General features: G+C 37.0%; 2 protein-coding genes and 1 long non-coding RNA gene across 18 annotated transcripts in view; 2 read left to right on the forward strand and 1 right to left on the reverse strand.

The window, feature by feature from the left end:
- The first annotated feature begins 964 nt into the window (after nt 1-964).
- Nucleotides 965-19,857, forward strand: part of LOC105282341 (nascent polypeptide-associated complex subunit alpha, muscle-specific form) — a 45,133-nt gene continuing 26,240 nt past the window's right edge. For 3 of the 12 annotated variants that reach the window (XM_026970931.1, XM_026970938.1, XM_026970933.1), the window contains exons 1-2: nt 965-1,357; nt 18,797-18,893. In XM_026970931.1, coding sequence (XP_026826732.1) covers nt 1,199-1,357; nt 18,797-18,893 — 256 coding nt within the window. In that variant the 5' untranslated portion in view covers nt 965-1,198. Of the gene's footprint in view, nt 1,358-13,483; nt 13,682-18,796; nt 18,894-19,857 lie in introns of those variants that run through there. The other 9 variants (XM_026970937.1, XM_026970939.1, XM_026970940.1 and 6 more) reach the window with 5 other exon arrangements.
- On the reverse strand, nt 2,634-13,415 carry LOC105282340. Its single transcript, XR_894473.2, has 4 exons — nt 13,280-13,415; nt 6,983-7,177; nt 4,722-4,792; nt 2,634-3,743 (listed from the first exon to the last, which is right to left on the reverse strand). It is a non-coding gene; the product is annotated as an uncharacterized LOC105282340 (long non-coding RNA).
- LOC113562237 lies at nt 9,864-13,430 on the forward strand. Of its 5 annotated transcripts, XM_026970946.1 has the most exons (3): nt 9,864-11,421; nt 12,333-12,372; nt 13,295-13,356. In XM_026970946.1, exons 1-3 carry the CDS (start codon nt 11,051-11,053, stop codon nt 13,325-13,327), a joined length of 444 nt encoding a protein of 147 aa, XP_026826747.1. In that variant the 5' UTR covers nt 9,864-11,050; the 3' UTR covers nt 13,328-13,356. The 5 variants fall into 5 exon arrangements, 3 of the variants coding, with proteins under 3 accessions (XP_026826747.1, XP_026826748.1, XP_026826746.1); XM_026970947.1 differs by lacking the exon at nt 12,333-12,372; XM_026970945.1 differs by lacking the exons at nt 12,333-12,372; nt 13,295-13,356 and adding an exon at nt 11,909-12,076.

Consider the following 19,857-nt stretch of genomic DNA (forward strand, 5'->3'; position numbering starts at 1 on the left):
GCGTCCACGATCGTCAATTTCTCCGCAATCTCTTCTCAATAAATTTCAAACGACGTGTGTAAATAAAGGAGATATTCGAGAAATATTCCTTTAGCAAGAAACAACTCGGTTATCGTTTTCCAACATCTTGATCTTGAGACACAAGGAAGGCATCTTCTTGATTAGCAGAATTCTATAAACGAAAAAATGATGAACAAATTCGTTTTCCTCGACTGTCGTGTTTTCTAAAGTCAACCATTGTTGGCGCTGGACCATGGTTGGTTGCTCGTAGCGAACATTGAAATTCGCCGCAACGGTCATCTCGACACAGCGAGCCAAGTTAGATCGAAACGGCACGTGGAGCAGTCGATAATAAAGAGGCTTGCGTTCGTGTTGCTTGTGTTGTTCATCGTATCATCGGCATTTGTAATTAAAAGTAAATAATACAAAAATAAATTAAATAAACAGTTTCAATAATTTTTCGACCAAAAAAATTAAATTAAGACAATTAAATTAAGACAAGTTCAAGGAAAAAGTATCTTTTATTTATTTATTTATTTATTTAAAGAGATGACTACTTATTCTTATATACAACTATCCTTATTTATTATTGCATGTTTTTTTATTTTAATAATAAGACAAAACTAATATTTAATTATAAAAATAAAATAAACGATTCTACTTTTATGTTTCTGAAAAAGAATGCGGCAACGTTCTTCCGAGTGGTTAAACAAAAGAAAATGCACCGATTGGTTTCGTTGGCGCTAAATTATTCATTTTCACAAACGATAACATTTGTATTAAACAAAATGAAAAGATTTGCCATTTTAGCGCATTTTATTTGACTCTTGATTCTTTGTGTTTTGGCGCGAAATTCGAATTAACTGGACAGTCGATCGAGAGGCATGCGAGATGGGAGGCGTGTCAGTGGATCGCACGAACGTGGCCGAGGATAGCCGAGCGTGCGCCATGCGCGCGAGTGCGCGAAGGCACAGTGACGCGCACGTGTAGCGCGTGTGTCACGCATAGAGTAGAATAGGAAAGTTTCGGTCATTATCTCAATAGTCTCTCTCTTTCTCTCTTCCTTTCGCTCCTTCTCTCTCCCTCTCTCTCTTTCCCGTCGCTGGACCGCCAAGTCCATTCTCGGTGGAGGATCGTTAGACAAGTGTGGGCGATTGAAGGGTGATAATCGAGCTGGGGCAAACAAATCGCGCGAACAATGCCTGCGAACAAATCGAACCTGTCGACGCCTCGTAAAGAAAAATCCGGCAACGGGCTAATTCCCGCCTCCACCCCTACCGTTGCCGCCGCCTCGAGGAAGAAGAAGCGCTCGGCCTACGGCTCGGTCAAGCATAAAAAACATTGCAAGCAATATCTGGTGAGTGTGAACGAGTTAAAAATAATGTCACACGGACCAAACGGCCATGTTGACGCAAAGGGAACGTTCATCCCGCACCGATGACGGAACGCGCGTCGCGTGTCGATTTATCAGTCTCACGAGCGATCCATGTGCCCGACTCGATCAACCGTTTCGAGATGATCAGCGCAACGCGGATCTTATCCCTTTGTCCGCGATAAACGTTACTTCCCGTTGCACGAAATGCCGCAGGTTAGAGACCCATTCGAGAAGAGTGTCGAGTGTCATTGACCCCTGCCGATATATGACCCGACATGACGACGAACAGGAAAAGGAAATTCGTTTCTTTGCACTTTTTAGTTTTCTTTTTCCAAATTTCTCTTAATGTTGCATGCCCACTCTGTAATAATTATATTGTAAATTATAATCGAGCATATCGAGATAGATTGGTCAAAGGCTGATAGAATAGTAATTGTTTTTGATTGAACGATAACCCTGTGCTCAACATTGCGGAAAAGTTGTACCGTACTACCAATGTTGCGTTTAGATAACTTGAAATAATTTAGACACAGATTAGATAAAACATATACGCATGCATCTCAGATAGGATAAAGATAATTCCAGGGTTTGAGTATATCTAGATAAAAGATAAGTTAGTTAAATGTTTTAGATACTTTTAAGCAGGGTTCAAAAATATCATGATATTTATATAAATATAATATCAGATATTTATGAAAAACCAAATATAAAAAAAAAATTTGTATATGGTAGAATATTTATCGATGCTTCTAAAATAAAAAGGACAAGAATATTTCCAATAAAAGAACATTTATTTCTTAAAACATTTGAATTTGGAGAGCAAAATAATGTTTTGTTGCATTTAACTACGCAAAATATGTCGATTAATATTGATTGATTTTTATAATGATTTATTGAATAAATCAAACGATATATATCGCGATATTTATCTATTGATTTATTTATATATCCTCGAACCCTGCTTTTAAGATATTAGTTAAAATAATTTAGGATATATATATATATAAATAATACACTCGAGGCAACTACGAAAAATAGAGATATATTTCAATATTAGTAAGAATATTATATACATATAATGTATTAACAGTATTTTCGAATACGTAATATTTTTTGAGAAAATTGCACTCAGTGCAATTGCACTGATTACATTATCTTAGATGTTTTATAAAATATACTTTTCTTACCTGAGATACAGATAAAGATGCCACATACTGTAATTATATAGATAAAAGATTAAATAAACAATGATCGCATCTAGACGATAATCTAAATAATTTTATTTAGATAACGGAAAACACTGTGTACCGCAAATACCAAATCTTTTATCATAAATTCTCTACGCGCCGCGCATCACATTACGTATACGTGAGGTGACCAAAATAAGGATTCGATGACGCGATGTCAACGGAAATTCGTTTCCAACTACTGTATTGTATCCGAAAATTTTGTTGTGCACTTTTTAGTACCTGTTGAATTATATATTATGTACATTTCGTAACAATATATAAATAACGTTACGTAAAAAACCATGTTTAAATGTTTTATTTTCAACAATCAATTCCTGCATTGACATATTCCGCTCATCCTTCTGTACACCTCTCTCTTATCCCACGCACTGCATTTCGAATGTTCTTTTTGCGCACAAATTTGCAATACTTGAGACAGTAACGAGATAATCAGGATGACTATTGTTCCACGTGCAATCATTGTTTGGATGCTCGACGAGCTGTAGGAAACCATATCAACAATTCTCAATCTAGACTGTCGCAGAAATTTCGTGCTGTTGATATCCGATTAGATGAGATTCAACTATCTCCTGCTGCCTCGTACGACGCAGTCGTGAATAGTGATTATAATTCGGGCTAATGTTAATAATTCAGCAGCAATTGGACAATTAGGTGGAAAAGATCTCTTTAAAAAAAAGACTCCTTTTTAAAGAGAGAATAAAGTTGCCTTGATAATAGCAGCTGGGGCTATCCACCTATTGATTCAAAGCCGAGAGAAAGAGGTTACGCTGATGTGGCGGAAACATAAGAGCGACAGTAATACCATTCTTACAGCTGCTTGAAGCCCCTTGCTCATTATATTTTTTAAGATGTAAAAATTGACAAAACTGTGCACGGTTGATTCAGTTAAATGAAAAATTACAATTTTGTCTTGTTTTCTTCCTCTTCTCTTCTCTTCTCTTATCTTTCTTTTTCTTCCAATCTGACTGACTGGTAATCATTTGTCACAAAATTCGTTGTATCTCTCTATACAAGTAACACACGTATATCATTTAATTGTTGGCTTAATTATATATTCCGGTTATTCCGCTTTATCCAATCGTTGTACAAGTAGCACACGTATAGTTCCGTAGTAGTTCCTAGGAATAAGAATGAGCTTTAGTTAATATTCACTCGTGGATGAAAGAGGTTCATTTAAAAAATGCAATTGCTTGTTGCGATTAATGCAGATCGCGATTAATCCTTTTTTTATGTCCGGGATTAATTTATGACTATGACTTTTTTATTAAATATCATTAGATAGCTTTTGGCATATTGTAAATATAGGAAAAAAGAAAATTAATTTTATGATAATTTAATGATTAAATTGTAAGGTAGTACTTTTAAGTACCGACAGATAAATATAGGGTAAGACATAGAAAAAAAAAGAGTAAAGTGATATAAGCGTTTATATAGAGCGATATTTTTAAGTTATAAAAATTAACAAAACTGTGTGCATGCTTGATTCAATTAAATGAAAAATTACCGTCGGGATATAAAGGGCTAAGCAAGTCGAATAGATGCTGCCCTTTGTACGAAACGTGGAACTTGCGCGAACGCAACTACGGAAAACGAAAGCGGAAGCGGAGTACACGTGCAGCGTGCATACGAAGGACATAAAATAAATGCGTATTATGTTCCTCTGTTGCTCGTCAAAACTTTTCATATAGCGTAAACGTTGAAGAACGAATCGGAGGAAGCAAAAATGTCATTTGTAAAAGACAAATCCGATCGTTAAAATCTGACTAAAAATGTTTTAGGTTCTCATTCAGATACATTATGCGATAGATTTTGGAAAAGAGAGACCTTATGCGAATAATGGGTTGGTTTGTCTCATTGATCATCCGCTTGGAATCTCGTATCGTACGTTTTTAATCTCTGCACAACGAAAGCAAGAGTGCTAGATAGTTTTAGATTGATCCTGAGAGTGAAACGGACAATGGACAATGGTCTAACGTCCGCAAGTCGCGGCCGTTGTTGTCTCGATGATTCTTGATTAGCAACAATTAACAATAAATCTGTTAGATAATAGGCGCTATCGGTGAAATACTTTTCCCTGAACATTATAATTGACCCACTTTTATCTCATACGGATACACTGATTGCATGATTCTCATTTTTCCGGGTAGGTGTAGATGTAGATGGATTCCTACAGAACAGAGAAAGAAAGAAATTAGATGGAGCCCAGATCTGCTCTTTTATCAATATATCAAGGTTCTGTAATTTCATTATACTAGTTGCTTTCCATTTACATGAAAACTCAGATAATTCTCACTTGTGACGTCATAACTCAGTTGAATGCACGTTATTTTAATTATCCTCCTTATTTCATTCAATATTCTCTTAATTAATTAATATAGCTATGCTAGAGCCATCATATTTATTTCCAATTATATTTTTTATCATTATAATTAGGGGCTTATTAATTATTTTCCTATGCTTCTCAAGACTTGTTTCTAATGAAAAAAATTTAACTTTCCTTTATAGCCCTAAAGTAAGCTTACTTCTTATTGTAATAATATCCATTATTTTTCTTTCAGCCTTTTCGATTACTTACAATTCCTTTTGATGCTGGAAAAGTGAGATTCAATTGAGAAATTTACCCATGATTGAGACCGTATGCTTTAGTGAGTCTAAAGAGTCGTCTACAATGGCAGTAAGCAGTAAGAAGTGACCAACCGAAATCGATTATTTCAAAAACTGATCAATGGAAACTCTTACTTCTTACTGCTTACTGCCATTGTAGATTCTTAATAGACCCACATTAAAAGTGAGATCACGAACCTGCATTGCAGGGATACGCAATTGGCGGCCCGCGACGTCCACCGTAGAAAAAATTAAAAATAAACTGAATTATTATCGCCGAATAACAATTATAATTAATTTTCTCTCTTAAAAAATATATATAATAGAATAAATATTTTATTTATTAATACAATGTAAAATATTAAAGAGAAAAATTCAGCTACTGCAGCCCGCGGTAATATAGCCACAAATTTTACATTTGGCCCGTCAAAAAATCTAGTTGCGTATCCCTGTTGTATTGTTATGCGATAGAAGTCATATCTTTAGCATCTTTAGTTAAAAACCAAAACTCTCACGATACAATTTACAATGCCAGATTTAAGGTTATTTAGAATATTTTCTTGCGCGTTTCTTTTACTCACTAAATTGACGTCTTATCTGAATATAAAATACATAATTGAGTGACTCAGTATCACTTGAGTGCAAATAAAAAGCAACTACTGCTTGCCGGCCAACGATGAGATTCAACCTCACGTTTCTACGATTACGTTGTTATGAAAGCTTTATCGGTTTTCGTCAACGTGTGGAACGAGATATAAAGATTTAAAGATCCAAACTCATGTGTGGAATAATTTTCTTGGCCTGATTTCTACAATCGGGCGCTAATTCCACGGTGATCATACGAATGTACAATTGTCATAAAAATGACTTGCATTATATGCATGGAATATTTGAAAGCGGCCAATTCTAAGATTGAGACACTTAGGTCACGAAGATATGTGTTATTTAACGCGAATATTGTTTCGGAATCGGCTGAGTGACTTTGGATCGATATTAGATATCCCTCGCCAATAGACAGCAGACGGCAATGCGACGTTGCTAACATAATTTCTTTCCCAAAACTAGAAACGTTACATTGGAATATTTTAATTTACACTTTATTATATTTTCGTTTAATCACTGTTTAATCGGTTTCTTCAAAAGATTATGCGTATACGTAGGGTAAGTCGGAGGAAGACGCCATAGTTAACTTTAAAGTGTAATATTAAAAAAATATATATAGTTTAAAGGGGAAAAAAGTAAACCAAAATCAAGTTTAATGTTTATTCTTTAATTCACTATTTCAGGATTTGGCAAAAGAAATAAAAAAAGTTAAATATAATTCTTCTAAAAACAATCACAAAAGTGACATCTTACTCAAACCGTTGGAGAATATGCCACTAATAATACCTAATATGAAATAAAAGTAAAACAAGAACAAAATTAATTTTTTTACAATAACATGAAATAAACGTTAATACTTAAAAACTAGGTAATTTAAGTGCAAACATTGTTACATCTTATTTAATGTTTACTCGATGCCTCTAATCGTATTTAAATTATGCCGAAAATGTTACGTGACATTTCAATCTCCGTGATGTATCCTGATACTCGTGGCATTGCGATTGTAATTACACAATTATACATGACTTTATCGGAAGAGTTTCCGTTCAACTTTAATTGCAGCTATCTCGCTGCCACTTGGCCACTCGTCTCTTCTAGTCTACATACGATGAGAAGGATTGTTTGTGGAGACAAGTTTCATAAGACATACTTGGTTCACCCACTTGCTCCTGTGTGCGCATTACTCCTCGTAGGCTGTGCCCTGTCGAGGATTATTACAGTTCTCCGAGGCGTCTCAAGTATTCCAAATCTGTGCATCCGTGCGAGCGAATATTCATCCATCTAATAGCCAAGCGAACACACGTAACCCGATGAATCCCCGGAAGTCTCTCCTTCTTTCTCTACGCTGAAAGAGAAACGGATGACTGCATCGAATGTATAGCATGCGTCATTTCAATGATACAAGTTTTATCGATTTCGAGCAATGTCGTTTTTTTGCTATTGATAGTACCTTCACCGCTTCATGTCTATGTCGCCACATTTCTGAGAAACTTTTGGCTGTATAAAATCATTATTGCACATTAGAGTAATTTAGAGTGGCCAAGGATAATTTATTAAATAATCTTGATATTATAAACCAGGGATTAAATGAAGATTTAATTGAAATAATCGTCTATCCTTATGCTTACTTTTTTTACGCCTTTTTCCGACAAAATTTCCTGAAAAAAATCCGTTACGGATAGCAAAGTTTGCATTATCGATCATTTTATTTCGCTTTTATTTTTCACGAGTTACATGGTGTTGCTCTCGATTTTCGGAATACGCCTATCGCCTATCGCGGTCCGATCCAGTCGCTGGGAGCACACCGACGCGTCGCGACGCTGCGTCGGCTCGACGTCGTCGCGCCGGACGTGACGAGCACGACGAGTGGCGGACAGAAAAAGACAGAAAGAGACGGAGACGAGAACAGAAAAGAGGATGTAGATAGAAGCATATCCCGAGACAAGAATGGAATGGAAAAGAGCTTGTTAGATAGACGTGAATGCTCGATAACGTTGAGAAATCGAGATTACTTTGATTTGCCATTAAAGTATGATAAACAGTCGAACTATTCCAACAGAATAGAACATTATTTTTCGATATTTTATTATTAATCATCCATTTTATATGTTGCCTCATGTCAATCGTGTAGACATTATTGTAGACTTGCTTGAATAGAAAAGTCTTGGAGAAATGGTCAAGATGTGAGGAACTATGCTTAAGCGGGATATTCATTCTCCGTGTAATATATACATAGTATACAGGGTGGGGCAATAACTATTACCACCTTAAATATCTTCTAATTTATAAGGTCCAGAGGAAAATTTATGTAATCAAAATTATACGGTACGAAGGGGGCTAACATATGGCGATAATAATTTTTGTCCTGGTGGAGGCGCTTCGAAGATATCAAGGTCACCTTCATTTTTTTAATAGGTTCGGTATGTTTTTTTCCATAATTTTATAGAGGAGCTTAAAACAAGTACGGAACTCATGACACAAAATTATTGAACAAGATTAAATGTAAATGAAAACGATAAAAAATACATTTTTATATTAAATGAAATTTACGTTTAAAAGATGTACGAAATGACGCTTTATTAATATGTTTTGTCGGAATGTTTTGATTTTGACATTCCTCATAAATGAGGATCAACTTGTTCTTCAAACGGATACATCGATGAAAATAAATAGGATTTTAAATGTTCGACGCGAAGGCTGAGTGCGATTAGGATATCGTTCAGCGTATAAATTTTGCGCTCTCACTGAATTTTTTTGACATTCTCCATAAATGAGATCATTCTCCATCATGTCGACTTGTTCTTCAAATGAATACATCTTGCACGATTGACTTATCTATCGATACTACTTTTTATGTTTATCTTATCCTGTGAACTTATTAAGATGTCCTTCAAAGGGTCTTTGTTTTCATTGAAATAAGTTTACGTCACTATTTATTTTCATCGATGTATCCGTTTGAAGAACAAGTTGATCCTCATTTATGAGGAATGTCAAAATCAAAACATTCCGACAAAACATACTAATAAAGCGTCATTTCGTACATCTTTTAAACGTAAATTTCATTTAATATAAAAATGTATTTTTTATCGTTTTCATTTACATTTAATCTTGTTCAATAATTTTGTGTCATGAGTTCCGTACTTGTTTTAAGCTCCTCTATAAAATTATGGAAAAAAACATACCGAACCTATTAAAAAAAATGAAGGTGACCTTGATATCTTCGAAGCGCCTCCACCAGGACAAAAATTATTATCGCCATATGTTAGCCCCCTTCGTACCGTATAATTTTGATTACATAAATTTTCCTCTGGACCTTATAAATTAGAAGATATTTAAGGTGGTAATAGTTATTGCCCCACCCTGTATACATAGTAAAAAGACACAATTATTTTTTATTTTTTTATTTTATTTTATGTCATTCTTATTTTCAACTTGTTCTTATTTTACATTCTCTCTGTGCACAGAAAAAAAGTAAGTGTCACATCAAAACGTATATACTTGTATATACGCAACAATATTTATAATCTTCGTAAAAGAATTTAATAATCTTGAATTTCAACTATATTATAATCTTATTTCAATATTATTGTTGTCACCTGAAGAATACAATATAATTATTTTCTCGACTAGAAAATGCGTCAAATAATAACGGAATAAGATCGTGGGCGTGGAGGTAAGAGACGTATTTTCACGTTGACGGGATTATAACTTATATCTATTATTTATTATATGCACAATTATCATACTCTACCAAATTGTTAACCTCCACGCGAAGACAGCCGCGCGATGGTAATCTAAACTGAACATAACGCACAACGCGAAAACAGTTTGAAAATATGTTATTTTCTATTTAACATTGTTTCCTTTCTATTCAAGAAAATTTTTCTTAAATAATAAAAATATATTTTTCTTGATTGAACTATTCAAAATTGCTTTATTCAAAAATTGTTTTCTTCGTTTAACGTGATATAATTTCATTTTAATTTTAATTTAATTTAATTTTAGTTGAAATTCAAGATTATTAAATTCTTTTACGAAGATTATAAATTGTTGCGTATATACAAGTATATAAGTTTTGATGTGACACTTACTTTTTTTCTGTGTGGTGTCCCGTGCAATCGCCCACTTTGCTAGGCTCTTATTACGATCCTACTCTACGGAGGGTGTGCAAACTTTTACCAATACGATTCAACACTTACATATTGATAATTATCATTTTCAATTTGTTTCTACGTTGGTACTCGTTTACCTGTTTCTCCTAACTAACAATATCGAGTATATGATTTTTCGCCAAGTTGTAATACTAGATCGGGACATGAGAACTGATGCCATATGAATCACGCGGAGAAAAAGGTTGATATTCTGCGTGTTTCCTGTATAACTGAACATAGGGGCTAAAATAGGAAAAAGATGCAAAAGAGAAAACTGTATGGTTGTCAACTAGCATTCTCGTAGAAACGGGAGGAATTCGTGAGGTTTCGGAAAGGAAATTCTATAGGAAATCGGAAGATCACTCTATCGAGAAATAATCAGCAGCAGCGTATGCGTACTGTGGGAATAAGAAATTATAAACAAAAAGAAGAGTGGAAGTGACATTGGATGATCGAGTTGCACGATACAGAACATTGCAAGAAATTGAAAGAACCATGAAGGGTAATGCGAATTTCCATCACATCGAACAAGCTGTACGTATATATGTATAATGTATACCGCGCGTGTAACAGTGACGGACGAGAAAGAAAAATAGGTGCTGGACTAAACGAATAGTTGCCAAGCTGGAAAGCTTAATAGTGAAGGAGAAAGAGAGAAATATAGCATGCACGAGTAAATAGCAATGGTGGTGTGTATGAGAAAAAGAGAGAGAGAAGCGAAGGAGCCAGTGGCGAATTGACTCGAGGGCACATAGCGGGTCTCCCCACGTAAGACGTTACATAATCATCGACTCTAGTAAATTGCTAATTAACTTGAGCAGTAAGTATTCTTTTGTGGTCTTCTGACTGTGAGAATGGTAAAATCGTTGAAAGTGAAAACCAATTAATTCAATCGACTCGCGATGCTCGGAACAACTAATGCTAGGCTCAAAGTGCAACTTGAAAAGTTTGTCATTACGTTAAAACAATTTTCGAAATTACTGCAACATGATACACGAGTATTATAATATAGAGAAAATTCAAAAGACAATATTTGAAAATAGAAATAAAGAGATATTTTTGGAAAAATGCGGAAACTGAGCTTTTTGCACACTTTGGAGAAGAACTCCCGGAAGAACTCTAGAGACGACGACCACTCGCCATGGCGACAAGTTCGGCGATACAGCGACGAGACGGAGAGGAAAAGAGACCAAGTGCGCGAACGAGTAGCTAGCCGGCCGGCAGCGAGGGAGGTGTACGACGTTGCGGACTATCGACCCGGCCTCCGCTCCGGCTCGACGCGTGCGCCTGCCTCCGGCAACCCCTCCTACCATCCCCGCAAACCGTCTTGCCGGCGACGCGGCGTTCTACGCAACGTCGGTGCGGCGACGGTGGGACCAGCAGTGCCTCTTACGATTCCGTTCTCGCTTTGCCCTCCGTTTCGTCGTGAACGCTATTCGTACGTGTCCGGGGTGTCACCTGGTTGCATACGTACACACACACACACACACACACGCACGCACGCACACACGCACACAGTGATACGCTGCACGCACACACGCTGTTTCATATTAGATTCATCTCTACCTTAATCTGTCTTCCTATCGTTTCTCTTTCCGCTCGTCTCTCCTGCTTGTCACTTTGCTCATGCTCATGCAGACACGTTAGTGCGAGTCACTGCCGGTGCGTGTCACTCACTCACTGATGTACAGTGTGGGTGCGATCAGACTGGCGAATATTCTTTCGTTTCGTAATCGTGCTTCTCGTCCGTAGCGTGCAAGGACGCACCGAGGAAATTCAATTAACCAAGATTAGTGCTAACCGACATCGTGTCGATTCGATTGGTCGTTTCATACCGGCGTCGCCGCTACCTCTTCCTCTTCCTCCTCTTTCTTCTTCTTCCTCTTTTGACATTTTCTCCAAAAAGTGTTTCTATAAATGCGCAGAAACATGTATATCCGTGGACAAGAACTTGGATGCGTGTCGAACGAGCTTCTTCATGAACCTTCAACCGAGATGTTGAAATAATCGGAAGACGGAAAGGGCGAAAAAGGAAATGATAAGAAATAAAGAGAGAGAGAGAGAGAGACAGAGAAGCTTCTCAGAATGAAGATGATAAAGTGATAAAATTCAAAAGTGGCCGAAGAATCTTCTTCATCTCTTTCGCCGGTAAACTGAAGAGAACGCGGCTGTTCCGTTTCAATCGTCACGCTTTGCGCGGTCGGTCTTTCACACCTGCATCGGTCTATTGGCTTTTGTCTATTACCTAAAGTTTCTTACCTAGATATCATCATTTGTTGTTAATTAAACTCGATCTACATGATTATAAATACATCCTATAGATAAATTAATGTATGTCGATGACTCCAGGATTGTCACTCCGCTTGTGGTCATGCACATCATCCACAAGGTATTCCATGCATTTTATTATATTATTTGCCGTGTATTTCATCTTTCAACTGTTCAACTAGTGTGATATATAATGTTCGTGTTTTTCAAAAAGTTGTCTAAGCGAACAAAGTTTCAATCAATATCATGTACGTGACTGTTTTCCTGATTCCGCAAACGACAGTGCTGCAATACAAAGTTGTTATGCAATCTCTTGCTTCGCTCTCTTATTTTCACTGGAAACTTGTTAATTGACAATTGCCTTTCGATTCAACGTCTCGCCGAGACCAGACGATTTCAATCGTCACATTTCCTCTTTGTTACATCAATCATTGATGGAAACGCAACGATCATCTTCCGATTACTGATTAATCTTGTGTCATCTTAGGATCCATGAGATGAACATTCAAAGTGAAAATATTTTTGCTAACATTTTAGTGATTCATCGATCAATTCTGGCAATCATCTCGATGATCAGATGTTCACATAATCATGTGAGACGTTACAACTTTCTAACTTTAAATATTTTTCACATACTAGACACAGGGATTAATTTTGAACCGTATATCGGAGTCTGTGCATAGCCATTTTTTTCCTTCACTGTGCAAATCCGCAAAGTGACCACACGTATGGGTACCAGCATTCTACTCCGTTCGCGTATCACGTATATACGCACACCCACGCACGTGTACATACACAGTACACACGCACACATACGTATATCGGTGATATCACTCTCATGTAACGATCCAATACATTTTAATCATATTCGATTACAAGATGTAATGACGTAAGAAAATATTAAAGACATGATTTTCAAGAGCGATACGCGCATATGCGCGCGTGCATGTACACATATACGTATGCATATATACACTTGTATGTCCATCACGTTTACCTGGCGATTTATAATATACACACGTACGTACCTATACGATGCGCAGAGGGTGCAATTCGGATCCCGAGCCCGTGCCTGAGCGTCTCTTATAAACACTGCCTCGAAGGCTCAAAAGAAGAAAGTGGTGGTGAAGTGGTGGATAAGGACGAGATCCAGGAGTCGCGCATAGTGTGGTATATCACATCCATATTGACGTTGAAGAGCCACGGTTTCTCCCTCGACAGGACGTCTCCGACCTTGGCCTGCTGACGGCGCCGTCATCGTAGTCGCCGTCGTCGTCGTCGTCGAAAAACGGCCGACAACTCAGCGTCCCCCTCGCTAATATAGCGACCGTGTCTCATTACTACTGTCCCACTGCCCCACACACCGCGGCCTCATGATTGGTTCATTCTGGAATCTTTGCCGTGCGTGCCCTTCAATGCCGATTGACAAGGTGAGACAACCGCGAAGCCCTAGAACAGAGTCGAAGAATTGTGCCTTGTGTACGAAACGTGATCTCTTGGGAATTAGAGGTACTCTGTGATTAGGAAACGTACGCTTACTTTGTAGCACTTTCGAGCGGTCTCGTGAACTTAAACGCAAGTGCTCGACGATGATTTCTTTCTTGGCAAAGTACTCACGCGGAGAACTACTATTTTATACTTAATAGACAGACACGTATCGGCGAAACTAAATTTGCCAAACAGAAAAGTTATTCATGTATCTAAATCCCATTTCATCCTAGTTTTGTATAATCTTGCTTCGTTTGTCTTTCTGCTATGAATCTTATGAGTCTTGTGAAGCCACAAGCGATCCGAGCAGATCCGAGCTGACATTCATTTGATATTTTTCTTGAACACTTCTTTTTAAATATGTTTGAAATATTTGTACATTTTATAGAAACGTTTAATATAATGAAAAAAGTTTCATCATTAGTCATAATATCTATCATAGCCATAAATCAATAGCTTTAATATGATGTGCCATGTGCTTGATAAATCTTTATCATCATGTGTATTGAAAAGTTGATGAAACAGCACTTATTGTGGGAGAAAATTGAAAACAGTTCTTTGTGTGAGGTGGGCTATAGGATAAAGAGGGCAGAGACAGTGAGCTAAGCGAAACTTCTGGACACTTCACTTGTACCTATCCTTGCAATTTTCAAGGAGATGTGATCAAGCTAAGAGAGTCTCGTCAACTATAGACACACAGATTACCCAATCATTCTACTTCGCGACTTCAGTTTATTCGTCTTGTGGCTTGAGCTGCCGATTAAATCCAAATCAAATTTGGAAGTTTCAATAAACTCTCCAACGGACAATTTGTCCATGCAAGTCAGCAGGATTTTATTAGAAAGCTGGCAAATTGTGACGAAAGGATATCCAGAAGCTGAGGCTAAAGTCTTGTGGTGAATATAGAATCCGGATAAAAATGGAATAACTACCGTGCAATAGCACAATAGTATGCGGGTCGTTGACCTGTTTCTATATATATAGTATGGCCGCCGTCACCGTAAAAAGTCGCGACACTGATGAACTTTATTGTAAATCATATAAATTTGCGTGTCGCAATTGTTTCTTGAGAAATGGTTCTAATTATACTCGCATACTCGTCGAAATCGAAAAGTACATCATTGATCGATGTACATTGTACACGATGGAGGATATTTCGTACGCACATGATACATCTGTGAGTCCAACCGGATGTGAAAGCAGGGACAAGGGTAGAGCGTGTCGATCGTCGTTGCAGCCGCAGCGGCCGCTGGCGCAACCCTCGCCGCCGCGTGCAAATCGTCGTCACGTAAGGGATAGTAGGAGAGAAAAACGGCATTGCGCCACCGCTCGCACCCGTTTGTCGATATACTCGCTCGATAAACGTGTACGTTTGTCGCAAAATGTACATTTTGTTATTAGGCTGCTGCCGTTGCTAATCAATCTCTGTATCGAGCAGACAAAATATTTGTCATTAACGAACATTTGTTGTCAATCTTTCAGTTGGAACTACTAAGGTTTCAACTAATTTCAGAGTATAAAGCCTCTTAACATAGAGGTACTTGAATCAACGTGAATATGAAAACAAACTGCAAAAGCTCAAAAAAGCAATTTAATAAGGAAACGATACTCTCTGTGGAATTGAAGATTGCCGGATATCGCAAAGAGATTACACGAATTATATATTCCGATATTTGAATGTTGCTATATTCTACTATATTACGTGTACCTTGAACATTTTACATTTGACAGAGAATTGCCGTGACTCGTTTGGTAAACGTTGAACTTTTAACGCTCTCGCTGAATGCCGGAACTTGATGTAAATATATACCTGGACATTGACGCTTGTCCGGCATTTAATACATTATTTATAGGCCCTTTAGGCGTTCTATTTCGTTTCGACGCGGTGTCGCACGAGATGCACGAGAAAGAATTTTACACGGGACCGTTTTTATACGGAAAATGTCAATCTCTGCAGGTAGCACCAGCACTGCGCCACCGTCGTGTCTTTGTCGATATTTGCATTGCATGTCATGTGACACATTGTCTTTTACGAAACGTATTTACACACGAGCCTATTCAAAATACATACGTTTAACGATTCAACGATATTATTCGTTCTTTCACGTTAAAATTGCCAATGTTTTCTTCTCCGTTGCTTGCTTCATCTATGTCGGCACGATTGTGCCGATGTATCAAGATGATTCTTCTTTAACACTAGATTTACCAAGAGAGTCAAAATGACTTGTCTGGTATTTTGTTATAATGATTACTCATTTTTATTACATCTTATTTTCCATTTCTATTAAGTTTAATTAACAAAAAATATATAACTTTACATTACTGTATTTTCGCATTTTTTGTGATTGTGTAAATTAAATTGCAATCTACTTTACGTATTTAATTGTCGTCATATTATTGGGAACGTAATCTGACATCGTGTAAATAACGATGCAATCAATACTGTACACGTGGTTACCATGTATCATCTTGCAAATACACTTAAGCAAAGCAGAATTATTCGATATTCGCGCGAGATAAACTTACTGGCGGAGCACAAAGTTCGAACTGGTCATTAAAGTAGGTGGATGAATTTGCGAGTGCATACATTGCAAGTATGCGGTCCAAGCGTGCCGTTCAGTTGTTAAGCATGATTAAGCGCGCTAGTAAAAAGTCGCAAAACTTTCTCGCGTCACATTTGATCATACACACATACACACACACACACGTGATTGTTGAGCGACAGTAATGCAATCTTTATAGAAAATCAATTTCGTTCATCGATACTAATTTAAGAATTTTTTTTAACTCCCATTCTTTTGTCACCTGTCTCTATCGGGACATTTTGCATTCTTTGGATTCAGTAAAGGACTTGGATGAAATGCATCTTCAGATGCACTCAGCATATCAGCCTAAGCACTTTTCGCCAGATCCTGTGGAAATAATTTAAGAATAAAAAAGAAACAGTTAAAAATAATCAAGAAGCATGGTAGTATCTCGCGCCAAGTGTACGCGCAGCGTGAGAAGTATTATGATGCAATGTTCCTACTACTGGAATTGGAACAAACTTTGAAATAAATCTCTAGTCATGGATCAGAGCAGGCAGCCGAATGTTGCAAATAATGAAGATTACGATACAATTTTGGCTACTTCAAAGCTACTTGGACGTTGACGATTATGCGGGGATGATGCGGAGGCACGGCTAGCGCTGAAGCTTTGTGCATTTATTTCATAAACTTGACACGGAAACAAAACTCTCTTTTGACAAAGAGATAAGTAGATGTAATTTCCTCGTTAGTTAGCGCTATAACTTTTTCATTCTTGATCATGAACGATACTCGAACGCGTCATCGATATTCATTTGTTTTGCCATTCCTTTTCTTATCTTTTCCCAATGACGATTACTCCCGACAGCCGCTGACACGCGAAGAAAGCAACAAGATTCACTTTCCTCTCATCCGCCGAGAAAATGGATTTCTCCAATCGAGAATTACTTTGTGGCAAAATAAAATGTCAGAGAGAGAGAGAGAGAAAAAGGAAAGTACGAATGGGTAAATGTAGGGATAGATACCTCCACTAGCGGATTCTGATGTCGATAATGGAGGCGGGGGTTTGACAAAATTATTTGGTTTAATATTTTTCTTAGTATCACGCATTTTCGTCCTAGATTTTTCAAACAAATTTAGCAAAACTGATTTCTTTATTTGGAAGGGGGGGAGGAGGTTTAACCCGAAACCTCCCCCTCTCCCAAGATCCGCCAGTGCATATCTCCGTATCTTAATTGCCTCCTCTCACTTACTTATTTATTTAGCTATCACTTTAAAGACTAAACTAATACGCGTGCCCTGATTAGGATATTAAATCACACAGTCGTTTTCGGATTAGAAACTGCATGCTTCGATACGTATATATCTTTTATGAAAAGGAAATATCTTACGGAAGGAAAATAAAAATTGGCTTCGAGCCTGACGACCAAGTTATACGATCAAGCTGTACTGAGGAAACACATAAATATTGGTGGCAAATAAAATCGTACGACTCGTGTAGACATCACGCGCGATGCAAGAGACCTATTGACAAATTTTAGTGGAGATCACTCTTGATGGCAGCCACCGTTTTTCTTCAACTTGACTGTTCTCCATATATTTACTCTATTCTATTAGAAATGCGAAACATCTCACTATCAAAAACTATTCCTTACTGTAACTTTTTTAAATCATTTTTTGCTCATTAATTTTTGATGAAAAATATCAAGAGTCGTTCTTCAGCTTTGAGTATCCAAAACAAATCCATCAATCTATGAATGTACAAATCACGTAAAATTAACCATAACTTTCGTACCTATTTTCTTTAATAATAATCTAGTCTATCACGGGTTTCCCGTTCTCAGGAATTTTATTCGGAGATTCTTACTTTATTAATCATCGATACAATGATTGTTCGCCACGATATTCTTTCTCACACGGTGTTCCTTTTCTTTTATGTATCAACAAGAATCTTTCAGTAATTATTCCTTTGGCTTTTCCTTTGACGATCAAGGAAGGAAAAGGAAAAAGAAATGTGCTTTATGTCGTCTGGGCGCGGCGACCTACAGTAAAGGTTAACGTTGTCCCACATTGCCATTAATAAATAAACGTCGAAGAATCGATAGTCGTCTATGCACGGTTCACGGCGGAACCGTGTAGGAACATGCCGTTTATTGTCTGAAAGCCTGTACTCGTTTCAAATTCAATCAAACCCAGAAGAACGTTTGCTTCTTTTACTGACATAAAAATAGATTTCTTTGTCACTTTTAAGCTTGTCACTTAAAATTAATGAAAATTAATAAAATTAAAGTAATTGGATATACTATATAACTTCATAAAAAAATTAATAAATTTCTCGAGCAGAAATTGGCGTAACGTGTCATTGACACATAAAACCGCAACGAATCGAAAAATAAAAAAAAACTATATTCACGTACGAATAGAAGCGTATGTATAGAATTTGTAGTTCCCGCCGCGCGGTTTGAAATTGAGCAGATTTTCCACTGTACGATGATTTCTAACACGGCACTGTGTTTTAATTACGTGTTACAGCAGCTTCATTCGGAATATAGGAGCACGTACACATGGCACGAGTACACAGGACCGCAGGAACATATGGTTGTGCGACGCGCGCCACAACCACCATCGAGTAAGTACAAGATTTGTAATTACGACAATTATTCACATGCACACACATGTCGTAGTGATTTTTGGCAAATATTAATCCTAAACAGCAAGCAATAATTCGCCTGCCAAAGAGCATAAAAATCAAATGCACTAATGATGTAATGTTTATGTAATGTTTTGCATAATAGCTACGCGTATAAACTTTTATTACCTTTTTCATAAATTTGCTTGTGTATTACGTGTATCTGTGTAAAATATTAGGTAAATGTTCAGATTAGGGGCGATTTATTTATTTCGAATATGAAAAATTTTATTGAGGAGAAAGACGTGCACATAATTAGATGTCTGCTGTTTAGGTTTAATGCGCTATAGCAAACTCTCGTATTTATTCGAGCGTGAATTGGCCGATTTATCCAAGGATTTTATTCACCGGCTCCATACGCGTTGTTTCGTCTACCATCGCGCATTTGAGTTGTTTCAACTCCATTTTAACGATAATATTTTAATAAGAGGAAACTTCCATTCTTAAAATGTATACGTATGTACTCCAGTACACGCTCCCACAAGTATTCTACTCGCTAAACTATTCACATTTTTCTCTTTACATATTAGTCTCGTAACAGAGTGTGTGCCTTTATAGTGATCTTGTTTACTCATGTTATATTACTGGTATCGTTGACGCACTCGCTCACCATCACACATAACACACACAGACACACACACACACAGAGACACACACACACACACACACACACACACACACACACACACACTCTCTCCGTTTATTGCTTACACTATATTCTCATATAATTTTACGATATATACATATATATATATAAAAGAATACATTATATATATATATATATATATATATATAATGTATTCTTTTTATATATTGTACACACATGTGTTGACGACACTTTTAGATGGCCGCATTATATAATTTACGTGATATGTCCTGTTCGTGTTGTAAAATTTTCACTTTG

The sequence above is a fragment of the Ooceraea biroi genome, chromosome 7 (genome assembly GCF_003672135.1).
Source record: "Ooceraea biroi isolate clonal line C1 chromosome 7, Obir_v5.4, whole genome shotgun sequence".
Lineage (NCBI taxonomy): Eukaryota > Metazoa > Arthropoda > Insecta > Hymenoptera > Formicidae > Ooceraea > Ooceraea biroi.

Coding starts and splice junctions, on each gene's coding strand:
- LOC113562237 (XM_026970945.1), top strand. CDS start 11,051: ATGCGGAAACTGAGCTTTTTGCACACTTTGGAGAAGAACTCCCGGAAG. Junction 11,422..11,908: donor TTTCGTCGTGAACGCTATTC/GTACGTGTCCGG, acceptor ATAAATGCGCAG/AAACATGTATATCCGTGGAC.